The sequence below is a fragment of the Antennarius striatus genome, chromosome 4 (genome assembly GCF_040054535.1).
Source record: "Antennarius striatus isolate MH-2024 chromosome 4, ASM4005453v1, whole genome shotgun sequence".
Taxonomy (NCBI): Eukaryota; Metazoa; Chordata; class Actinopteri; order Lophiiformes; family Antennariidae; genus Antennarius; species Antennarius striatus.
In genome coordinates this window covers 14669542-14691878 of record NC_090779.1, presented here as the reverse complement: position 1 = coordinate 14691878, position 22337 = coordinate 14669542, and the positions used below count along the sequence as shown (strand labels likewise).

At 40.9% G+C, this 22337-nt stretch overlaps 1 protein-coding gene and 1 long non-coding RNA gene across 2 annotated transcripts; one reads left to right on the top strand and one right to left on the bottom strand.

Annotated features, from left to right (window-relative positions):
• The first annotated feature begins 1113 nt into the window (after positions 1–1113).
• Positions 1114–11402, top strand: slc41a2a (solute carrier family 41 member 2a). The gene is made up of 11 exons (XM_068312775.1): positions 1114–1200; positions 3435–3887; positions 4152–4259; positions 5729–5800; positions 5946–6090; positions 6464–6610; positions 6780–6927; positions 7170–7249; positions 9044–9175; positions 9281–9429; positions 9512–11402. The coding sequence occupies exons 2-11, from the start codon at positions 3510–3512 to the stop codon at positions 9686–9688; spliced, it is 1536 nt and encodes a 511-aa protein (XP_068168876.1). The 5' UTR covers positions 1114–1200; positions 3435–3509; the 3' UTR covers positions 9689–11402.
• A 2134-nt stretch (positions 11403–13536) lies between these two features.
• On the bottom strand, positions 13537–14576 carry LOC137594570 (uncharacterized). The gene is made up of 3 exons (XR_011035269.1): positions 14441–14576; positions 14076–14169; positions 13537–13789 (listed from the first exon to the last, which is right to left on the bottom strand). It is a non-coding gene; the product is annotated as an uncharacterized lncRNA (long non-coding RNA).
• Positions 14577–22337: the final 7761 nt, after the last annotated feature.

Sequence of the window (22337 nt, the reverse complement as noted above, 5' to 3'; positions counted from 1 at the left end):
GATGTACTTCCTAAGGAGGCTGGCCTCCTTCAACATCTGTCCTAAGCTCCTTTTCATGTTCTATCAGTCCGTAGTCTCCAGTGTGCTGTCATACGCCATTGTGTGTTGGGGTGGGGGGGCCAGGAAAAGAGATATGGACCGTCTGAACAGACTCATCCGCAGAGCGGGCTCAGTGGTCGGGCTGAGCCTGGACTCTGTGGAGACGCTTCTGGAGAGCAGGACCATGTCTAAAATTAAGGCCATCATGAACAACACCAGGCACCCCCTACACACCACCTTCTCCCAGCAGAGAAGCACCTTCAGCGGCAGACTGCTGTCACACAGCGCCTCCACAGAGAGGCTGAGGTCCTCCTTCGTGCCCCGTGCCATCAGGGGGTACAACGACTCTCTCAGGAGGAGCGGGGGGGAGGTGGCGAGGTCAGCACGGGGTTGAATATGGATTTAATTTAATTTAATTTAAATTTAATTTTATACTGTTGTATATATATATATATATAATTTATTTATTTTTTATACTGTTTTATATTTTAATTCAATTTTATACTGTTTAGATTTTATTTTATACTGTTTATATTTTAATACTGTAATATTTTTAAATTTTATACTGTTTATATTTTAGTTATAGTTTAGTATATAAGTCCTGTTAGTGCTGCATGTGCCTGTCTGTTAGTGTAATGTATGTCTTGTGGTATGTCCTGTGATGTCAATGTTTCCTTTTCTCCTGGTGTTTATCCAGTATTATTTGTTATGCAATGCCTGAGCAGTGGATATATGCAATTTCCTCCGGGATTAATAAAGTATCTATCTATCTATCTATCTATCTAACGTTTTCATTTGAATTAAAAGGTTTTGGAAAATTATCACATTCTGTTTCTCAACCTCTTTGGCTATGCTGTACTATACTATACTGTACATGATAGAGGGTAGGTGAGTTAGCTGTGGAATGTTCGTGTGTGTGTGTGTGTGTGTGTGTGTGTGTGTGTGTGTGTGTGTGTGTGTGTGTGTGTGTGTGTGTGTGTGTGTGTGTGTGTGTGTGTGTGTGTGTGTGTGTGTGTGTGTGTGTGTGTGTGTGTGTACTTAAGGGAAGTGAGTTAAGGTATTGTCACACTGAGGACATAGCACACTATTCAGAGGATGTCAGATGCCATGAGACAGTTAGCAGTGGAGTATCAGAACAGAAGCTATGGTTTCAAATTGAGGGTAAGGAATATTTTCATTCTGAACAGAAATACATAAGGTTATATTCCCATAATATTTTTACATAATTTGTATATTTGAATCCAATTAAATACATGACATTAAGTCATTTCAGATGGTTTATTTTTCATAATTTGTATTCTACATGTTACTGCTAAGTTTTGTATGTTTCCAGTGAAGTATAATTTTGGAAGATACCACATCAAATGTTAAAGAAAAAACTATTTAAGAAGTGCTTTCCAATCTTTCATAATTTCTTTTAATAGAGTAAAGCAGACTTTATTAAACTTAAGACATGTATGTTTACTGCCTTCACATTTTTTCAGTTTCTGTCAAAAACATAAATATATACACATTGTGCAATTCTATTGTTTACAATTCAGAAACCTCAGCTGTTTAGTACCTCGTCACCTTTAAGGAATTCCAAAAGACTGGCAATGTCTGTCAGACAACACAGCCTCTGTGTTGGTGATGGGAATCAGTCTTGAAGAATGATAATGCAAGCAATATGTGCAATCACATGACCCTGAACCAACCTTATTCAACAACCAAGCTGTATACGTGACATTGTCATACACTGGATTTTTTCTTTCTTGCAAGTGAGACATATAATATTACACAAAATGGCTAGCTGAAACAAAATTTCATAAGAACTGCTCAGATTTTGAATTTCGTTTTGTAGCTATTGGTACTGTTGACCTGTTGTGTATATCCATCCGTCCATCTTCAACCACTTATCAGGGGCCAGGTCGCAGGGGTAGCAGTCTCAGGAGGGATGCCCATACTTCCCTCTCCCCAGAAACCTCCGGCAGCTCCTACGGGGGGATCCTGAGGCGTTGCCAGGCCAGCCGAGAGAAATAGAAGCAGCACTAATCCATCTGTCAATCTCACGTTCCATCCTTCCCTCACTCGTGCACAAGACCCAAAGATACTTAAACTTCTGAGGCCAAAAGGACAACATCGTCTGCAAAAAACAGAGATGAAATCCTTTGGTCTCCAAACCGGAATCCCTCCGGATCCTGGCTGCGCCTAGAAATTCTGTCCATGAAGATTATGAACAGAACCAGTGATAGAGGGCAGCCCTGCTGAAGTCCAGCATGCACCTGGAACAGTTCTAATTTACTGCCGGCAATGCGAACCAAGCTCTGGCTTTGGTCATACGGGGACCGGACAACCATCAGCAAAGGGCCCCGAACCCCATACTCCCAAAGCACTCCCCACAAGATACTACATTCGACATGATCGAATGCCTACTCTAGATCCACAAACACATGTGGACTGGTTGGGCAAACTCCCATGAACCCTCGAGCACTCAATGGAGAGTGTAGAGCTGGTCCAGTGTTCTGCGACCGGGGGAGGAAAACCACATTGTTCTTCCTGAATCCAGATACGACCCTCTCGTTCATCGGGGTGAGCTCCAACATATGACGGCTGAGCTGTGGGGCTATAAGCAAGCCCACACTAACCCACCGCCTCTCACCTTGGGCAACACCAGAAAAGTGGAGAGTCCAGCCCCTCTCAAGGGTTTGGGTTCCAGAGCCCAAGCTGTGGGTGAAGGTGAGCCCAACTTTATCTAGTCGGTATCTCTCAACCTCCCTCACAAGCTCTGGCTGCTTTCCCCCTAGCGAGTTGACTTTCCATGTCCCTAGAGCTGGACTCTTTGTCTGGGGATTGGGTCGTCGAGTCCCATGCTGGCAACTACCACCCAATCCACACAACATCCGTCTCCTATGATTTCCTCGGCGGGTAGTGAGTCCAACAGAGGTTGGGTGCATGTCGTCCTTTCGGGCTGAGCCCGGCTAGGCCCCGTGTGCAGAAGCCCGGCCAACAGGCACTCGCATACAAGCCCCAACCCCGGGTCTGGCTCTAGGGTGGGGCCCCGGTTGCGCCATACCGGGCGACATCACAGTCCTTAATGTTTTACTTGCCATAAGGGTTTTGTTACTGCTCTTAAACTGGTCTGTCACCCATGACCTGTCTGCCAAGGGAGACCATAGCAGGAGCATAAAGCCCCTGACAACATTGCTCCTGGGATCATTCAGGCACTCAAACTCAAACCCCACCACAGTAAGGTGGCAGCTCTTGGGGGAGCTGTTGTGTGTAATAAAAGTAATAACTTTTTATTAACATCTATGTTATATATGCTATATGTTATTAGTTAATATGTGTCAATCTCATTGCCATCCTTGGGATTGCTTTTCAAAACAAATAAATTGTTTGTGATGATTATTTTTTAGGTCTACTGTCCATGACAATTACAGGTCTCCAATTACTCTGCTGGTAAACTCCTGGGATTATATCAAGTTTACACAATGGTTGTCCCAGAGTCACAACATGAGCACCTGAACCAAAAAGACTCCATAGGACGGGACACCAGCCAACAGTGTAGACCCAGCCTGTGCTTATCTCAACATTTTGGAGGTCCACCGTATTTGAGCACAAATGGGAGCGTGGCATCACTCAACAACAGGATCGATAATGAACCACAAGAGTACACTGAGACAGACTTCCTGCTTCCAACTAAACTCTACGGTGCATCAACATACAGTAGATCCATGAGAGCAAAGGATGCTCTGAGCTCTGGTGTACCTGCAGAAACAGTCTGCTCTATGGTGCTTCAGATTCTGATTCCATTTTTGCTGGCTGGGTTTGGGACAGTCTCTGCAGGGATACTGCTTGATGTGGTTCAGGTGAGGAATGTACAGTAAATAAATGTAGATCATCATTCTTTGAGTTGAAACACTTGTATGGAAAAAAAAAGTTGAAAAAGATTGGCATAAGGCAAGTTAGAGCAAAGCAAGCAAAGCAAAAGCAAAAAAAAGTTGGACATGTAGGATAATTTTAGAAAAATACAACCAAATTAATTTGAATTTTAAAGTTAATTTCACTGTAAAAACAAGGAAGATTCATTGCACATTTTTGTGTTGACTGCATTGATGTTATTTTCATGGCAGAGCTGGGACGTGTTCCAGGAAATCACAGAGATCTTTGTCCTGGTTCCTGTAATATTAGGCATGAAAGGAAATCTGGAAATGACTCTTGCTTCTAGACTCTCGACTGCTGTGAGTTTTTGCACATAAATACACACACGTACACAACCACAATTACAGTTTTTCTGGCACACACTTAAATAACATGGCCTTGCGCCATGGGGAACAAGTGAAATGTGTTTAGAGTAAATCATATAAAACAACATTATCTGCTGAATGCAGTTACATAATTGTATGAAATATGGGCAATAGAAATGGAGTGAAAATGAATGACAAAGGATTTTACAGGGTAACTACATGGTACTATATTCAGCCTTCTTGCATTATGAGTTTTTTGCCGTCGTGTGTAAAGCCTTGCAGACTTGTGAAGCCAATCGGTAGTAGTTTACAATACCTGCAGGACAGATAGATGCCAATAATAACAGCATATATAATTTAAAATCCTGACAAAGGAGTCATTATAATAGAATGTTACTTATAATATACACTGCCTGGCCAAAAAAAAGTCACCATCAAAGAAAGTCACGCCCTCTCATATTTTGTTGGACTGCATTTAGCTTGATTACAGCATGCATCAACTGTGATATTGTTTTGATGAGTTAATTCAATATCACAAGTTATTTCCATCCACAGATGCAATATTTTTTTCATATTTTTCATCAAGATCTTGCATTTATGATGATGGGATCTGACCACTATGTAAAGCCATTTCCAGCACTCATTGAGATTCTTCTTTCAAAGAATCTCAATGAGGTACAAGGTCTGGACTCTGTGATGCCAATCCATGTATGAAAATGATGTTTCATGCTCCATGAACCACAGAGGGTGTGACTTTCTTTGATGGTGACTTTTTATTTGGCCAGGCAGTGTATATTATATCTAACATTACCATGTCACAGACTGATCAATCTAAAAGTTAAAAGAGCTGAAATATTCACTAATAAATAAGTCAAATCATTACACTAGTAACAAGTTACTAGATATTCTCTCATTACAAATAAATAAAAAGGACTGTATGCATTTTTTAGGACCTGGCGTCCACATATGTAGACATCACATTTTGGGTAGTCTAGACCACAATACTAAATTTTTCTCTACAGGGGCCTGGTGACCACATACAAGGACATTATACTGCCAGGTCCTAGGAAGTTAAATCAAGCAGTTCTGGACCTAATACAGATTATTCCCCTCCTGAAAATAGTCAACAAATTAACAATCACTCTTGTCACAGCTGACAGGAAGCACAGTCACTGCGATGAAAGGCAAATTTTAGAATCTCAAATAGTAAGAAGTATAATGTTTAATATTATGTCTTAATATTATGTAACCAACTAAATTTAAATTTCAATTAAATTAAAGGCACTATGACATGAGCTATGACATTAATGGTTTAGTTATTGTTCCTCCTTCTTTCCTCTCCTCTAATTTTTGTTTTCTTCACTTTGAAACCCAGGAAGAATGCACGTAAGACTAAGTGCTCATAAGAATGTACCTTTACCATACTTATAATTTCAATGACTTTATATTTCTGATGATTTCAGGTGAATGGAAGGAAAACTGAATCTGCCAGAGAGATGTGGATGTTGATCATTGGGAATCTTGCGCTCAAACAAGTACTTTCTTTTCTTATGAGATATGTATATTTGTGGCGAACAATTCATCCCATCTTCCTCTTAGCATTTACTACATCGTTAGATGTTTTCCTCAAAAACTCTACAGCAATCTATCAAGGCTTTTCATACCACCCTCATTTTTCAGCTACAAGCCACAGTCCTCGGCCTGCTAGCCGCTTTGATGGCAGCTATGTTTTGGTGGATGGCAGAAGGAAAAATGCCCTTCAATCATGTGGTGGTCCTGTGTTCAACTAGTGTCTCTACTGCTTTTATGGCTTCACTGCTGCAAGGTAACTAAACAACCAATGGTCACCTTGAAACATTTTTTATGATCTGTCCTCTTAGATATGTAGACACATCACACTGGTTGTACATCTATTCACACCCTTATTGACTTAATCCCTTTATTGCTACATGACTTCATCTACATGATGTTTTATTCATAAATGACACATGCAAAATAAATTCAAAAGTATTATCCCTTATATATATTTAATTAAAATTGAAATAGAAATAATTTGCAGCACACGCACACACACACACACACACACACACACACACACACACACACACACACACACACACACACACACACACACACACACACCACACACATCATGTCATCTAATAGAATATTACTACCTTTTCTGCTTTTGTCTCTAGGTGTCATTATGGTGGGAGTGATCACTGGCACTAAACGGTTGGGAATCAACCCTGACAATATAGCCACACCGTTAGCATCCAGCTTTGGTGATCTAATCACACTCGCCTTCCTGGCCGGCTTCAGTCAGTGGTTCTTCTCTATCATTGGTAATTAGGATCCTTACACTGAAAGTCTGTCATTTCCAATTTTGGATTGGACATGGTATTTGCAAACCTAAGAAGAACACATCCCAAAGAATTAAGAGGCTAACAAGTTACAAACTGATTCCAAGTTAACAAATAACATTTTAATAATAATGATACTTTCTCTTGGCAGATTTATATTCCTATGTGTTGTACCTGGTGGATCTGCTATTTTTATGCCTGATTCCTCTTTGGATCATCCTCACTTCCAAACATCCAGCAAGTCTCATCCTACTTCGCACAGGCTGGGAACCAATCATTACCGCAATGCTTATTAGCAGGTAGGCAGCTCAGTTTTACTAACTCTGTCAAAAGCTGTTGCGGATGTATTCACTTAAAGTAGAGAAATTCTGTTTTGATGTTCCAGTAATTAAAAGGCCCATGTCTCAATTTTGTAAATAAAAAATAGATAACCTTGCCTAGTATTTACAATTCTTTCAATTGTAATCAGCCTTGATATGCTCTGGTTCAAGAAGATTCTTTAGTACTGCTGAAATTCTTTTTTTGGATGTCTTCCATTTAGCATTGGAGGAGTTATTCTGGACAAGACTGTGTCAGATCCAAACCTGGCAGGAATAATAGTTTATGCTCCAGTCATAAATGGTAAGTCATCCTTGAATTCTCAAAAGTGTGTTAATGGACCATTTTTTGTGAAGACACAATGGGCCAGTCCACGCTCCAGGCTTTTTGGTCTACATGGGAATACATGGGATTTGAACCGGCGATCCTCTGGTCCCCAGCCCAAATCTTAGTGAACTGAGCTACTGCCGCCCCTGTTAGTACGATTACCTCACAGAAAGAATTTTTCGGGTTCATTTCTGTTCTTCGAGGAGTTTGTATGTTTTCCCTGTGTCTGCATGGATTTTTTCTGGGTTTTTCGGCTTCCTGCCACTTCCAAAACATGCAGTTTAGGTGAATTGGTCACACCAAATTGTCCATAGATGTGAGTGTGGTTATTCGTCTTTCATGTGGTCCTGCAATGAGCTGGTATCTAATTCGGGGTGTATCCAGCCTTTTGCCTGTAGCCAGCTGGGATAGGCTGCCGTGATCAGCAAGGCAACTGTAGAGGAGGCGATCTTGATCGTGATCGCCTCGTCTACAAGAAAATGGATGGATGGACGGACTCACCTATGCAGCTTCCTCCTGTCTACTGTCAAGACTGTCTGACAGCAGACACTTTTGAAAAGTTTTTCTGTGTAGAGTTTGCTTTTATGAGTTTTCCTCAAGTACTCCAAGTTCCTCTCTTCCAAAAAAAGCATACCCTTTAGGTGTGACCATAGCCTGACCATACACATGAATGTGAGTGTGATTGGTTCTTTATCTTTGCATGCGGCCTGGTTATTGAAGGAATATTACTTTCATTGTCCAGGTCTTTACAAGTGAATAGCATTTAAGCCCTTTGTTCATTATCTCACCCTTACGTTTGTTCCTCAGGGTTGTTGTTTTGGTTTATTGCTCCTTTTGTTGAACTGCAGATGAGGTCCTCTCACAGGATGCAATCAACACTAGCTAAATAAGCTCAGTTTCCTAGCCTTTGATGATGTAGTTTATGGACCTTAAGGTTATCATGCATTCACCATCTGTTTCTAAGACTATCCCTTTGAATTTACTAGTAACTGCATCCCTGTCATGTGACGTCATGCCTTTCTTGAATAGTATATAAACCACTGTTTTGAGATGAGAACTTGTCCTTCTCATACCACTTGTATGGATGTTTGTTGGAGAACGACCCAGAGTTCTGTTAATTAAAGTACCATGAACTTCAGCCATTGTCTCAAGAGTCATCTGTCTACCCTAGTCATCAAACAAACGCAACGCGGAACCAGTAGGTAGGAATCCGCTTCATTATGAACTGGCAACCTGCCCAGGGTGTACCCTGCTTCAGGCCTTGGTAGCTGGGGTAGACTACAATACCATCCATCCATCCATCCATCCATCCATCCATCCATCCATCCATCCATCCATCCATTTTCTTGTAGAAAAAAATGTTAATGTATGCTTTATGTCATACATTATTTCTAACACTGCATGTGCATTTATTTATAGAAGTTGAAGAAAGTTGATGTTTTACCCTTGTGATAAAAATCATTGATCTGATGCTTGGTTATGAGTCTGTACTTTAAATAAATTTCTTGGCTTTGTAGATCGCTTAACCAATAGCTATAGCATGTGTTACTCACTGATGTTTTGGGCCATGATTATTATGTCTGTTTTATCGGGAACTTAATCTTTCCTTATACTGTACATTTAGTAGTGCAGTGCTTTGGTATGGTATGTAAACCTTTGAGAATTACCATGATCTGGATGAATGATGACAAATACAATTATGTTTAAATGGCAGTTACTCAACCACCAAGCTCATCTGTTGACACTTCCCACCTCTTCTTTCTTATTCAGGTATTGGAGGGAACCTTGTTTCCATACAGTCGAGTCGCTTATCTACCAATTTGCATTTGAATTACTTGTCTAGAGAGGTTCCTGAAGACCGAAGAGGCTGCTACAGCCCTTGTACTGTTTTCTTTGGATCAGGTAAAGACAACAGGGTATAAACAATTAAATAAAGGTACACATCCTACGCCTAGCAAACACGACTAGACACACACACAAACCGCTGATGTTCCATTTCTTTTGCAGGTGCAAATCACCGGTCTGCTCGGGTTCTGCTTCTTCTGGTCATCCCTGGTCAGTTCATCTTCTTATACACTATTCACTTGTTGAAAGGAGGCTCCACTTTGCCAAGTCTACCCTTGATTACAACTTTCCTGTTTGCTTCCCTGATTCAAGTGAGTAAAGTTGTATGTGTAATAACTTTCCCTCCACTTCATTCATCACTGCTTTTAAGTAACATGTGTGTCTATTCATTAGGTCTTTGCCCTGTTGTGTTTTGCTGACTGCCTGGTTCACTGTCTCTGGAGGAGGGGTAAAGACCCTGACAGTTATGCAATTCCCTACCTCACGGCCCTCAGTGACCTACTAGGAACTGCTCTTCTCTCTCTGAATCTTTTCATCCTGTGGTGTCTTGGTGATGCAGGCAGTTTATAGCTTGTATGTTAAGTTTTGAGGAATACTGAAAGCGGAGGACCGAATCCCGTAGTTGTAGGGACCCTCGTTGTCCTCCTGCGCGTTCATTGTTTCTTGGTTGTGGACAATTTCTGTACGAAATTAAATAAACAGAACACCACTGTGAAATTGCAAGAAGCTTCAACGTTAAGTGAATAAACAGAATATTCCGGGCACTTTGTCTAATACTTCCAGCAGAGTGCAAAGAAGTACTAAAACATACAAGCTTTTATACACATCAGAAGGCGTGGTTGACACAGTTGCACATCAGATGTTTAATCATAAAGAAATTCCATTCTGTTAGTTCTTCTTTTGACAGCACAAGCTGTTCGGACAGTTTGACTGCACTCTTTATCAGCAGTTATGCCCACGTATATTTGCAACAACCGTCTGCAGCGGCTCCTGTTGTCCTTGACATGAACTGCTCAGCTCCTCCCGTAACAGATAATCTTACAGTGTCCTTAAATGAACTTTTGCCAGCAGATTAATAATACAGTAAAACATCGAATACACTCAACATTACCCACCCCGACCATCACCACCACCTTAACAACAGCAACAAGGCAGTCAGAGACTGCAACATCCAGCGACACCCCTGAATTCAAAATTGTACCCTGACCTACACATTTTTGTGCCTCTGGCTTCCTGAAAATGTTGCTTTTTGTTTTGTGATCATATCTCATCAGGTTTCAGGAAACTGTACCTAAAAAGGTATAAAAGTAAAAATTTGACCTTGACCTAGTTTTTCAAGGTCGAGCTTGGGATCTAATTTTCATCTCCTTGCCTCCCTCAATATAAGTATTGTTTTGACTTCTTATCTTACCAGGTTCCTTGGATATGTGCAAAAAATTTTACAAAAGTTGAAATTTGACCTTGAACTAGTTTTCTCAAGGTCAAGGTCATCATCTCATTTTCATCCCCTTTGCTGTAATGTGCTTTTTCTTTCATCTTTCTATCTGCAATGGTTGTGAAAATATTTTGTGGACGGACGGACAAACACACAAGCACTGACAATTACAATACATCACCGCTTCATGGGATGTAACAACAACAAATTACTATTTTTTCATCAACAGATCCATTTATTCTTGTCATTCTTTTTCAGATATCATTCATGTAACATTCATGTAACTGAAATATTCATGTTTCAGATTTTTTCAACTGAGTAACTTGTTCGTAGGAGACTTTTACATTATGTTATTTGTACAACTTTTGGTTAAACAGACGAACATTGAAGTATATTTATATGTTTCTTATTAATTTACAATAAATGTGTCTCGGTGTGTTTAGTGTTGGTCACTGTGTGAGCTAAATAGTACATTCATGTGATATTTTGCTATTGCTTCTATATTCATATAAACCATTGTGTTACCTTGTGTCTAATCATCACGACTGGTTGAGACAATTTACGACACGCTCCAAATTAGGGGCAGCAGTGGCTCAGTGGTAGACTGGGCGGTAGAGCGGGTTATCCAATGGTCCATGATCGGCGGTGCGATACCCGCTCCCGCCCAAAAAAACCCGGTGTGTGAGTTGCCAATGAGAGGTGTCAGCTCACCTCCGGAGCACTGACGAGGTGCCCCTGAGCAAGGCGCCGTTCCCCTCACAAGCTGCTCATTTGGGGCGCACCAAAAAAGGGGCTGCCTGCCACCTCCCAGTGCATGCCTACAGGCACCCTTGTGTGTGGTTATGTGCATTTCAGGGGCCTGTACACACTAATATACACACAATAATATACGTATATACAGTGTGTGTGTGTGTGTGTGTATATATATACATATGTGTATGTGTGTATGTGTATATATTTATATATATGTGGAGAGGTGGAGGTTTTTATATATATATATATAAATATATATATATAAAAACCTCCACCTCTCCACACACACACACACACACACACACACACACACACACACACACACACACACACACACACACACACACACACACACACACACACACACACATATATATATATATATATATATATATATATATATATATATATATATATATATATATATATATATATATATATATATATATATATAAACCTTCACCTCTCCACCTAACCCTGTGAGGTGTGGTCAGTGCTATTCACATTCCAACGACCGTTGTTGGAACCCGTCTGGCTCTTCAACAATTGTTGGTGGGGGTGTCAAAGGGGGTCGCTGAGATGTGAGTTTCACCCTTGTATGCTAATGAGGGTCATTAGCATGTGACCCATCACCTGGGTCAATCCGCTGAGACAATCTTTTTGGGAGTTTTGAAAGGACATGTCTCCCATTTTGTAGGTGGTATGACTCTTGAGTTGTACTCAGAGTTGTTGGTGTACAGTGTGAAGAGGAAGGGAGACAGTACAGTCCCCTGAGGTGCTCCTGTATCACTGACCACCGCATCAGACAGACGGACAAACTGTTGCCTATCTGTCAGGTAGTCATTGATCCAGGAGAGGTGTCGACACCCATCCCCCGCAGCTTCTCACCCAGCAGCCTTTTGCTGAATGGTGTTAAAAACACTGTAGAAATGAAAGAAGATAATTCTCACAGTGCTTCCCCCACTATCCAGATGCAAATGGGCTCTATGCAGGAGGTAGATGACAACGTCATCAACTCCTAATTGGGGCTGATATGCGAACAGTAGAGGGTCTAGCACAGGGGTGCACACACCTTTTCAGCCTGAGAGCTACTTATGACATGATCAATTCAAAATGATCTACCACCTACTAAAAATGCAAAACACATTATTTATAAATATATTGAGAATTATTATTTTTTGTACACTATAAGGTATTGTACCTTGCATTACTGCATCAACCTATGTTGAACAATACAACTCTGTTCATTTTTTTGCCATTACCTTACTCTGAAGACTTGCACTGAGTGGAATCAGTCAGGGATGCATAGTCCAGACAATAGCTGCTGATAGCCAGCCTCAAGCAGACTTCCAGACGCTCATCAGTCATGGTGGAATGGTACTTGGACTTAATGATCTTCATGTGGGAAAAGGCTGACTCACATAAATAAATGGAGCCAAATAATGCAGTCAAGAAGGTAGCACATTTCCTGATTTTGGGGTACTTGTCCTCTGTGAGTAAGTTCCAAAATTGTCCATGAGCTCTGGCCTTCAGCTGAATGTTGGCTTAAAGTGTTAGAATCTCATCCTCCACTCCAGAAGAGTTCAGGTGAAACAGTGTTGCAACTTTTGATGCAAGTGAAACAACCTCAGCATCTTCCTACCAATACTATCAGGTCCGGCAGCCTTCCTCTGATGGAGTCTCTTTAGCTGTCTCCTGACCTGGCCCGTAGTCACTGTCATGTGGGGAAGGGTGTTGGTTCCGTGGAGGAGGTGGAGGGGGTGTGATAATGCCCAGGACTGCCTGCCAAGAGGGGAAGACAGGGGAGGGATGGAAGTCTAGGGGGAGCGTGGGGGTTGGATGTAAGGGGGAGGCAGACGACTGTGAGCTGACCCTGATAAAGAAAACATTCTGTTCGTTGGCTCTATATAAACTGGCTGAAGGTTGTCTTTGTCTCCCTGAGCTCCCTGTGATTTTCCTTATTCCCGACCACACATTCCTCATGTTGTTCTGCTGGAGTTTGGCCTTCAGCTTCCTCCTGTAGTTGTTCTAGACTCCACCTGAAAAAAAATAAAAATAAAATTATATATATATATTATATATATATATGTGTATATATATATATATATATATATATATATATATATATATATATATATATATATATATATATATATATATATATATATATATATATATATATATATATATATTTATATATGATGCGCTGCTCCTGGTCTAGCCTGCCGTGGCACGGTCTTTCCGGTGTCCTCGTCACCCGCTGGAATCCTTAGGTATATTGGCATCCGGCTCGAAGGACCAAAATTAATGTCAGGTTCTAATAACCTAGAACATTTAAAACACACTCACAAAAGGAGAAGACAACAGTTATATTTTTTACTCACGAGAAGAATGGACAGAGATGTGGTCACTTACAGATCTCCATCCCGTTCTCAACATGGCTCAACATGGCTCAACAGGGCACTCCCTGTTTACAATGTGTCCTAAAGGATGGGGGACAAAAATATCGGCAATGCACCATGTATGGTATAATGTCACAAGAGAAACCTCTTCCTTTTATGGTATTGTCCTTTTTTCAGCAGGTCAAGGTTTACATCTTAAACTAGTCATCAGCTGCTACCTCAGTCAGTGAATAGCAAGACACACACAAACACATACATATTTATATGCTCATGGTATGCAGTATAAAGAATAAAAGAATGTAAATCAGTAAATATAGGATAACTTATGTACATTATTCCAACAGGGTTCACCTAAAGTTCTTCTTACCCAAAAGGTGAAAAGGTCTAGATAATGGTGACTTCCAGTATCCTGTGTAGTAGACCTGGGCAATAAACCTGAGCAACAACCCTGGGGAACAAACCTAAGGATCAGATAATGATCAAAGGGTGTAAATGCTATTCACTTATAAAGAAACTGGACAATGAAACTGATATTCCTTCAGTTATAGCCCATGTTTTACTTATTATTCATTCCCCAGACTTTTTATATCCACTTGAACTATTCAGGATTTTCACCATTTCTTAGTTTCTTTTGGGATTAACAAAAGTATATAGCTATCTATAACTATCTAAATAACAACATGGCGAAACTGCTGCTTATGATGCTATTATTATTGGATGGAACAGATTTACCCCATGTTGGAGGCGAACCTCTTCTCCAGCCTCCGCGCGTTCGTTTGTTTTCCGGTGGTGAGAATGTTGGTTCATGAATAAGGACTGGAAAATGATGAAAAGTTCTTCGAAGCTTTATTACAGAATATTCCGGGCACAGAAGTCTTACAAGTAGAATAACAGAACTTAAGTGCAACGAGACAAAGAGATCACTTAATATTTATACTCTTCAGAAGGCGTATCTTAAGATGGGGTGACTTCTTGTGGAATTTCCACTGTCTGAAACTCAACTGTCTCACGCTATTAAACTGGCTGGGACCACAGTTTCCCAAAACAGTTTCCCAAAACATGTTTTGTCTAGGTCAGTGAGTTTCAGGGTGTGCTTTCGCACGCTAAGGTCTTCGGAGGACACTTATTGATTTCTCTGTCTCGCTGCGTCTTCCTAATACGGCAATATGTTATGTACAGAGCCCTTCACCCACTAGCTCCACTCCTGGCTATCAAAAAGTTAAACAGCTGAGCTGAATGCCACTGGAGCGGAGGACGGCCGATGCTCGCCCTCCGAGAGGTCTTCGCCTGCTTCAGGTTGTGGATGAGGATGCTCGGCAGAGGAAGGGAGATCCGTACCCTTCTCGGGTTGGTATAAAGTGATCTCCAAGTCTGGCGATACGGGGATATGGTATTTGCTCTCTGGTGAAACTGCTGCTTATGATGCAATTATTATCGCATCATGGGTTTCATTGTTTCAGTTATTCCAAAACCAAATCACAGTCTCCACTGTAAAAGTTCCATATAAAAGTGATAGTTTTAATGTTTTGGGTTATGAGTCAATAACTGTGATCCGTATTTTATTACATATTTACAAAAAAACATACTACAAATTTTTAAGTCAGTACTACGTTTGACTCACTGCTTAAACCTGATTGTCTTACAGCTTTATTCTTATGCTCTGCAGCCTCTCACAGTAAATAATGCCTTTTTTCTTTAGAGTTCTCTCACAGTTTTAATAACTAACCACTAGTCAGATTATTAATTCAATTACTTTATTTATGTGGGAGCTGAATGGCCCTATTTCAAAATTAGTTGAGCTGTAATTTTAGAATGTGGACTTTTTTCGTGCTATTACTTGCAGCTCCTAATCTTCCCATTCCGTTATTTATTTATTAATTTTAAATAAAATTTATCAAAGAAAATTCAGTACAGTATACAAAAACAGTATACAATAAAAACAGAGAACATATAAAAGAGTTGCCAGGGGGGGTCAGGGGAATTTAGGATTCCCCTAGTGGGTACATCACCTACGTTGTTATCGAGAACAAACTCACAGCAGTCAAAGTTGTCTTTTGGGGATTCGCGCGGAACAGCAGAGCTCTTTAACAAGAAGATGCTCCTCCAAACTGCCAAAGGTCTGCTGCCTCGTTTTCCCTTTTATTAGGCGACAGCATAGCAACAGTACATGAATTTACGTCATCAATAGTTTGCCAATAAATGCATAAGAAAAGTTACACCCAAGAAGTTACACCCGCCCCCTATATGGTTAATCATCCATTTGAACACGCAAAGATGCAGTGTCTGCGGTTTTAGAGTCTTTCACTGTCTCCTTTAACCTTTTGAACCTTTTGAATACATTCACCAGCAGATATGTATCTCCAAGTTGCATATGTAGTTAATATTTCTGCAGAATTGCATAGGGGTGGCGATATGGTGAGGCACGTGCACATCCAGGCTGCAGACCCAGGTCGATTCTTTCATACACCTAGGGTTGACTTCCCAGGAGGCACCTGCTGCCTCTATATTAAGTCAATAATTTGAAGTCTATAGCATAAGTTCAGTCACATTATAATTGATATGACCACATGTCCTTACATTGCACAAAAACACCTAAAGCAGAAAATATGTTTAAGGTCTTCACAGCTTTTTAGTTGTCAGAGCTGTCAATAAGCTGTATATATTGTTCAACATCTTTAAGAAAATGAATAAAATTAGGTTTCTTGTTGCTGAATTTACATTTCTGAATAAAAAATTATTAACAGATTTATAAGAAAATTAACAGATTTATAAGAAAATAAGCCTTTTCCTCTTTCTTAGAGCACTTGTAAAAACAAAAAACAACATTTTCCCAGGATAGGGTAAAGTCTTTGGAAACATAGTCTATAAGGAATCTACTGAAATCCTTCCAAAGTTTTTTTGTATAAGGGCAATGCCAAAATAGATGTAACACAGTCTCTGGGTAGTCCTCACAGAAAAAACAGTCTGTATTTATGTCCCTTTTGAATTTAACCATGTAGTGATTTGCAGGATAGTATTTATGATTAATTCTGAAGGAAACTTCCTTCACCTTATTGTAAATGAGATATTTATGTGGAATCATCCAAACCTTGTTCCAATCAATGTCATTCACAAAACGATTCCAATATGAAACAACATATGAAACAGAAACAACATATTTCTGGAACAGAGCACATATATGTCTGTTATTATTACAGGAAAAGGTCAAAAAACAAATTTTCCCTATATGAGAATCAATTGGATTAGGTATGGAGATTGAGGGGGGTGGATTGGGAAGATTTCTGAAAAGCATTAGAGTACCTGATGGGATAATGTCAAACACTAACAGGAGTAACAGGAGTAACAGGAAAATCATACTTAGATAAAAATTATCTATAGGAAAGCAAAAGTCCCTCTCCATTAAACAGCTGACTTGCCAGAAAAATTTTGTTCTGAACCCATCTTTCCATAAAAAGTGATTTATTCTTGAAAAGAATGTCTCTTTTATTCCATATTAAGTACCTGTGAGGCGAGAAATTATGTTTATAGATTAGAGACCAAGATAGAAGAACTTGCCTGTGAAAAGCTGACAATTTTACAGGAAGTTTGTCTACATTATAATTACAACTGAGAATAAAATTTAAACCACCAAAGCGAGAGAAGATGTACTGAGGAATGAAGTTCCAAATTGAGAGAGGATATCTGAGACAGTGTCGAGCCCAATTTATTTTAAATGTATTATTAAGAGTAGCAAAATCTAAGAAGTTAAGCCCCCAATGTTCATCGTCGTTCATAACAACTCCTTTCTTAATATAATGCGTACGATTTTTCAAAATAAAATCAAAAAGTAAACAGTCAATATTTTTGATAGTTTTATTATCCAGATGTATGGGGAGAGCTGCATAGGTGAGCCAAGACATACCTTCAGCTTTAGTGAGAAAGACTCTGCCTTTAAGGGACAGGTCCCTCTGCAACCACTGATTTAGTTTAACTTTTGTTTTTTGAATGATCGGGTCAAAGTTCAAAATACATCTCAAGTTCTGGTTTTTAGAGATCAAGAGCTCTACATAAGTGACTTCTTCTTTGACAGGAATATTACAAATGGAATTTGTGTTACTGTTTTTAACAGCTAATAGCTCACACTTATGCAGATTAAGGCATAGGCCAGAGGCCTTAGAGAAATCGGTAATTACATGAAGAGCAACAGGGACTTGGTTAGCATTTTTTAGGAAGAGAGTAGTATCATCAGCCAGTTGGCTAATAATAATATTTTTATCAGCTATAGAGATTTTTTGCACAGCACTGTTAGTGATATGGTTTTTGAAAATGTGAGTACAGAGTAAGAAGAGGCAGGGAGAGATGGGGCATCCCTGGCAGATGCCTCGTTTCAAGTTAAACCTTGGAGTCGTGGCATTTTTCATTTTGATTGAGCTGTTGCCATTGGCATACAGAGTCTTAATAGCCGTGCAAAAAAATTCACCAAAACCTAACTTCTTTAAGCAGTGAAAAATGAATTGGTGTTCAATTGTGTCGAAGGCCTTATAGAAATCGAGGAAGAGGATAAAACTTTCACCAGAAATCAACTCAGAATAGTCAAGGATGTGTAGGACAAGTCTAATATCGTTAGATATATGTCTATTTCTCATAAAGCCCGACTGAGTCTCATCTATTATTGTATCTAAGACCCCCTTGATTCTTTTGGCCAGAATAAGGAAAATAATTTTGTAGTCATTGTTGAGTAAACAGATGGGTCTCCAATTATCGAGAGACAGCACATCTTTTTTAGATTTTGGAATTAAGGTTATAAGACCTTGTGTGAGACTAGGAGGAAGGACATTTTTTCCTATACTTTCTAAGAAAACCTGTAGAAGAAGAGGGGCTAAATGTGTTGAAAAGGCTCTATAAAATTCTGCAGTTAAACCATCAATACCTGGTGATTTGTTAAGAGCAGCGATGGCATCAGAGACTTCTTCTACAGTAAAAGAGGTGTGACAAAAGTCCTTATCCACAGTATTGAGGATGCGTAAATCTTTAATTGAGTCTAAAAATAAAGTGGCATACTCTTGGTTGTACTGTGAGCTATAAAGGTTGCTATAAAAATTACAGCAATAGTTTGAGATTAGTTTGGCATTGTCAGTCGTGACGCCATTTATATTCAATTGATGGATGGAGTTGGTTTTAGCACGCAGTTTTTCAAGCCTAAAAAAATACGCTGAATTTTGTTCCCCTATTTCTATTTATTTCTATTTCTATTTAAGAAATGTAGCCGCAAGAGGACACAAGCCAGTGTCTTATTGTGCCGGTCCCAAGCCCGGATAAATACAGAGGGTTGCGTCAGGAAGGGCATCCGGCGTAAAACTTTTGCCAAATCAAATATGCGAATCAAACCTATGACTTCCATACCGGATCGGTCGAGGCCCGGGTTAACAACGACCGCCATCGGCGCTGTTGACCTACAGGGCGCCGGTGGAAATTGGATTACTGTTGGTCGAAGAAGGAGAGGAGGAAAGTGCGTTCGCACGAAGAAAGAGAAGAGGAACACCAAGAGTATAGGACTGAGAGTAGGGACGTTGAATGTTGGAACTATGACAGGAAAAGGTAGAGAGTTGGTTGACATGATGCAGAGGAGGAAGGTAGACATACTGTGTGTCCAGGAGACCAGGTGGAAAGGTAGCAAGGCTAGAAGTTTAGGAGCAGGGTTCAAGTTGTTCTATCATGGTGTAGATGGGAAGAGAAATGGAGTCGGAGTTATCTTGAAGGAGGAGTTTGTTAGGAATGTCCTGGAGGTAAAAAGAGTGTCAGATAGAGTGATGAGTCTGAAGCTAGAAATAGAAGGTGTGATGTTCAATGTTGTTAGCGGGTATGCTCCACAGGTAGGATGTGAGCTGGAGGAGAAGGAGAAATTCTGGTCGGACTTTGATGAAGTGATGCAGAGCATGCCTAGAAGTGAGAGAGTTGTCATTGGAGCAGACTTCAATGGACATGTTGGTGCAGGAAACAGAGGTGATGAGGAGGTGATGGGCAGGTTTGGTATCCAGGAGAGGAACGCAGAAGGACAGATGGTAGTTGACTTTGCAAAAAGGATGGAAATGGCTGTAGTGAATACTTTCTTCCAGAAGAGGCAGGAACATAGAGTGACTTATAAGAGTGGCGGTAGGAGCACACAGGTAGACTACATCTTGTGTAGACGGTGTAACCTGAAAGAGATCAGTGACTGCAAAGTAGTGGTAGGTGAGAGTGTAGCCAAACAGCATAGGATGGTGGTGTGTAGGATGACTCTGGTGGTGAGGAAGATGAAGAGGGCAAAGGCAGAGCAGAAGACGAAATGGTGGAAGCTGAAAAAGGAAGAGTGTTGCATGACTTTTAGGAAGGAGTTAAGACAGGCTCTGGGTGGTCAGGAGGTGCTTCCAGAGGACTGGACAACTACAGCTAATGTGATCAGGGAGACAGGTAGGAGAGTACTTGGTGTGTCATCTGGAAGGAAAGTAGATAAGGAGACTTGGTGGTGGAATGAGGAGGTACAGGAGTGTATACAGAGAAAGAGGTTAGCCAAGAGGAAGTGGGACACTGAGAGGACTGAGGAGAGTAGACAGGAGTACAGGGAGATGCAGCGTAAGGTGAAGGTAGAGGTAGCAAAGGCCAAACAAGAAGCTTATGATGACTTGTATGCTAGGTTGGACAGTAAGGAGGGAGAGACTGATCTATACCGGTTGGCAAGACAGAGAGATAGAGATGGGAAGGACGTGCAGCAGGTTAGGGTGATTAAGGATAGGGATGGAAGTCTATTGACAGGTGCCAGTAGTGTGATGGGAAGATGGAAAGAGTACTTTGAAGAGTTGATGAACGTGGAAAATGAGAGGGAACAAAGACTAGAAGAGGTGACTGTTGTGGACCAGGATGTAGCAAAGATTAGTCAGGATGAAGTGAGGAGGGCATTGAAGAGGATGAAGAGTGGAAAGGCAGTCGGTCCTGATGATATACCTGTAGAGGTTTGGAAGTGTCTAGGAGAGGTGGCGGTAGAGTTTCTGACTGGGTTGTTCAACAGGATCTTAGATAGTGAGAAGATGCCTGAGGAATGGAGGAGAAGTGTGCTGGTGCCCATTTTTAAGAACAAAGGAGATGTGCAGAGTTGTGGCAACTACAGAGGAATAAAGCTGATGAGCCATACAATGAAGTTATGGGAGAGAGTAGTGGAAGCTAGACTAAGGGCAGAAGTGAACATTTGTGAGCAGCAGTATGGTTTCATGCCAAAAAAGAGTACTACAGATGCAGTATTTGCTTTGAGGATGTTGATAGAGAAGTACAGAGAAGGCCAGAGGGAGCTGCATTGTGTTTTTGTAGATCTGGAGAAAGCTTATGACAGGGTGCCCAGAGAGGAACTGTGGTATTGTATGAGGAAGTCTGGAGTGGCAGAGAAGTATGTTAGAACGGTGCAGGACATGTATGAAGACTGTAAGACAGTGGTGAGGTGTGCTGTAGGTGTGACAGAGGAGTTCAAGGTGGAGGTGGGACTGCATCAGGGATCAGCTCTGAGCCCCTTCTTGTTTGCTATGGTGATGGACAGGCTGACAGACGAGGTTAGACAGGAATCTCCATGGACTATGATGTTTGCAGATGACATTGTGATCTGTAGTGAGAGCAGGGAACAGGTGGAGGAGAAGCTAGAGAAGTGGAGGTTTGTCCTGGAAAGGAGAGGAATGAAGGTTAGCCGCAGTAAGACAGAGTACATGTGTGTGAATGAGAGGGACCCAAGTGGAATAGTGAGGTTAGAGGGAGAAGAGATCAAGAAGGTGGAGGATTTTAAGTACTTAGGCTCAACAGTCCAGAGCAATGGAGAGTGTGGAAAAGAGGTGAAGAAGCGTGTCCAGGCAGGATGGAACGGATGGAGGAAAGTGTCAGGTGTGATGTGTGATAGAAGAGTTTCAGCTAAAATGAAGGGAAAGGTGTACAAAACTGTGGTGAGACCAGCGATGTTGTTTGGTCTAGAGACAGTGTCACTGAAGAAAAGACAGGAGACAGAGCTGGAGGTAGCAGAGATGAAGATGCTGAGGTTCTCTCTGGGAGTGACCAGGAAGGATAGGATCAGGAATGAGTACATCAGAGGGACAGCACATGTTAGAGGTCTTGGAGATAAAGTCAGAGAGGCCAGACTGAGATGGTTTGGACATGTCCAGAGGAGAGATAGTGAATATATTGGTAGAAGGATGCTGAGTTTTGAACTGCCAGGCAGGAGACCTAGAGGAAGACCAAAGAGGAGGTTTATGGATGTAATGAGGGAAGACATGAAGGTAGTTGGTGTGAGAGAAGAGGATTCAAAGGACAGGGCTAGATGGAGGAAATTGATTCGCTGTGGCGACCCCTGAAGGGAAAAGCCGAAAGGAAAAGAAGAATTTCTAACCACTAATGCACCTTCCGCCTTGCGACGATAAATGTCATCTAATTTTTTTTGAAGGTCTAAAAAAATAAGTCTATCCTCCTCAGTGATTTCATCAGGGGGTCTTTAAAGGAATAAGGTGATTTTTGTCGTAACTTCTTCTTCCCCTGCTCTTTCAGATTCCCGTCCCGTTATCCGCAGGCGCTCCTCCCGCTGGTGACGTCACGCTGCAAGGCTGAACCATCCCGAACAAAGACGACGGGGACGAGAGCTGGG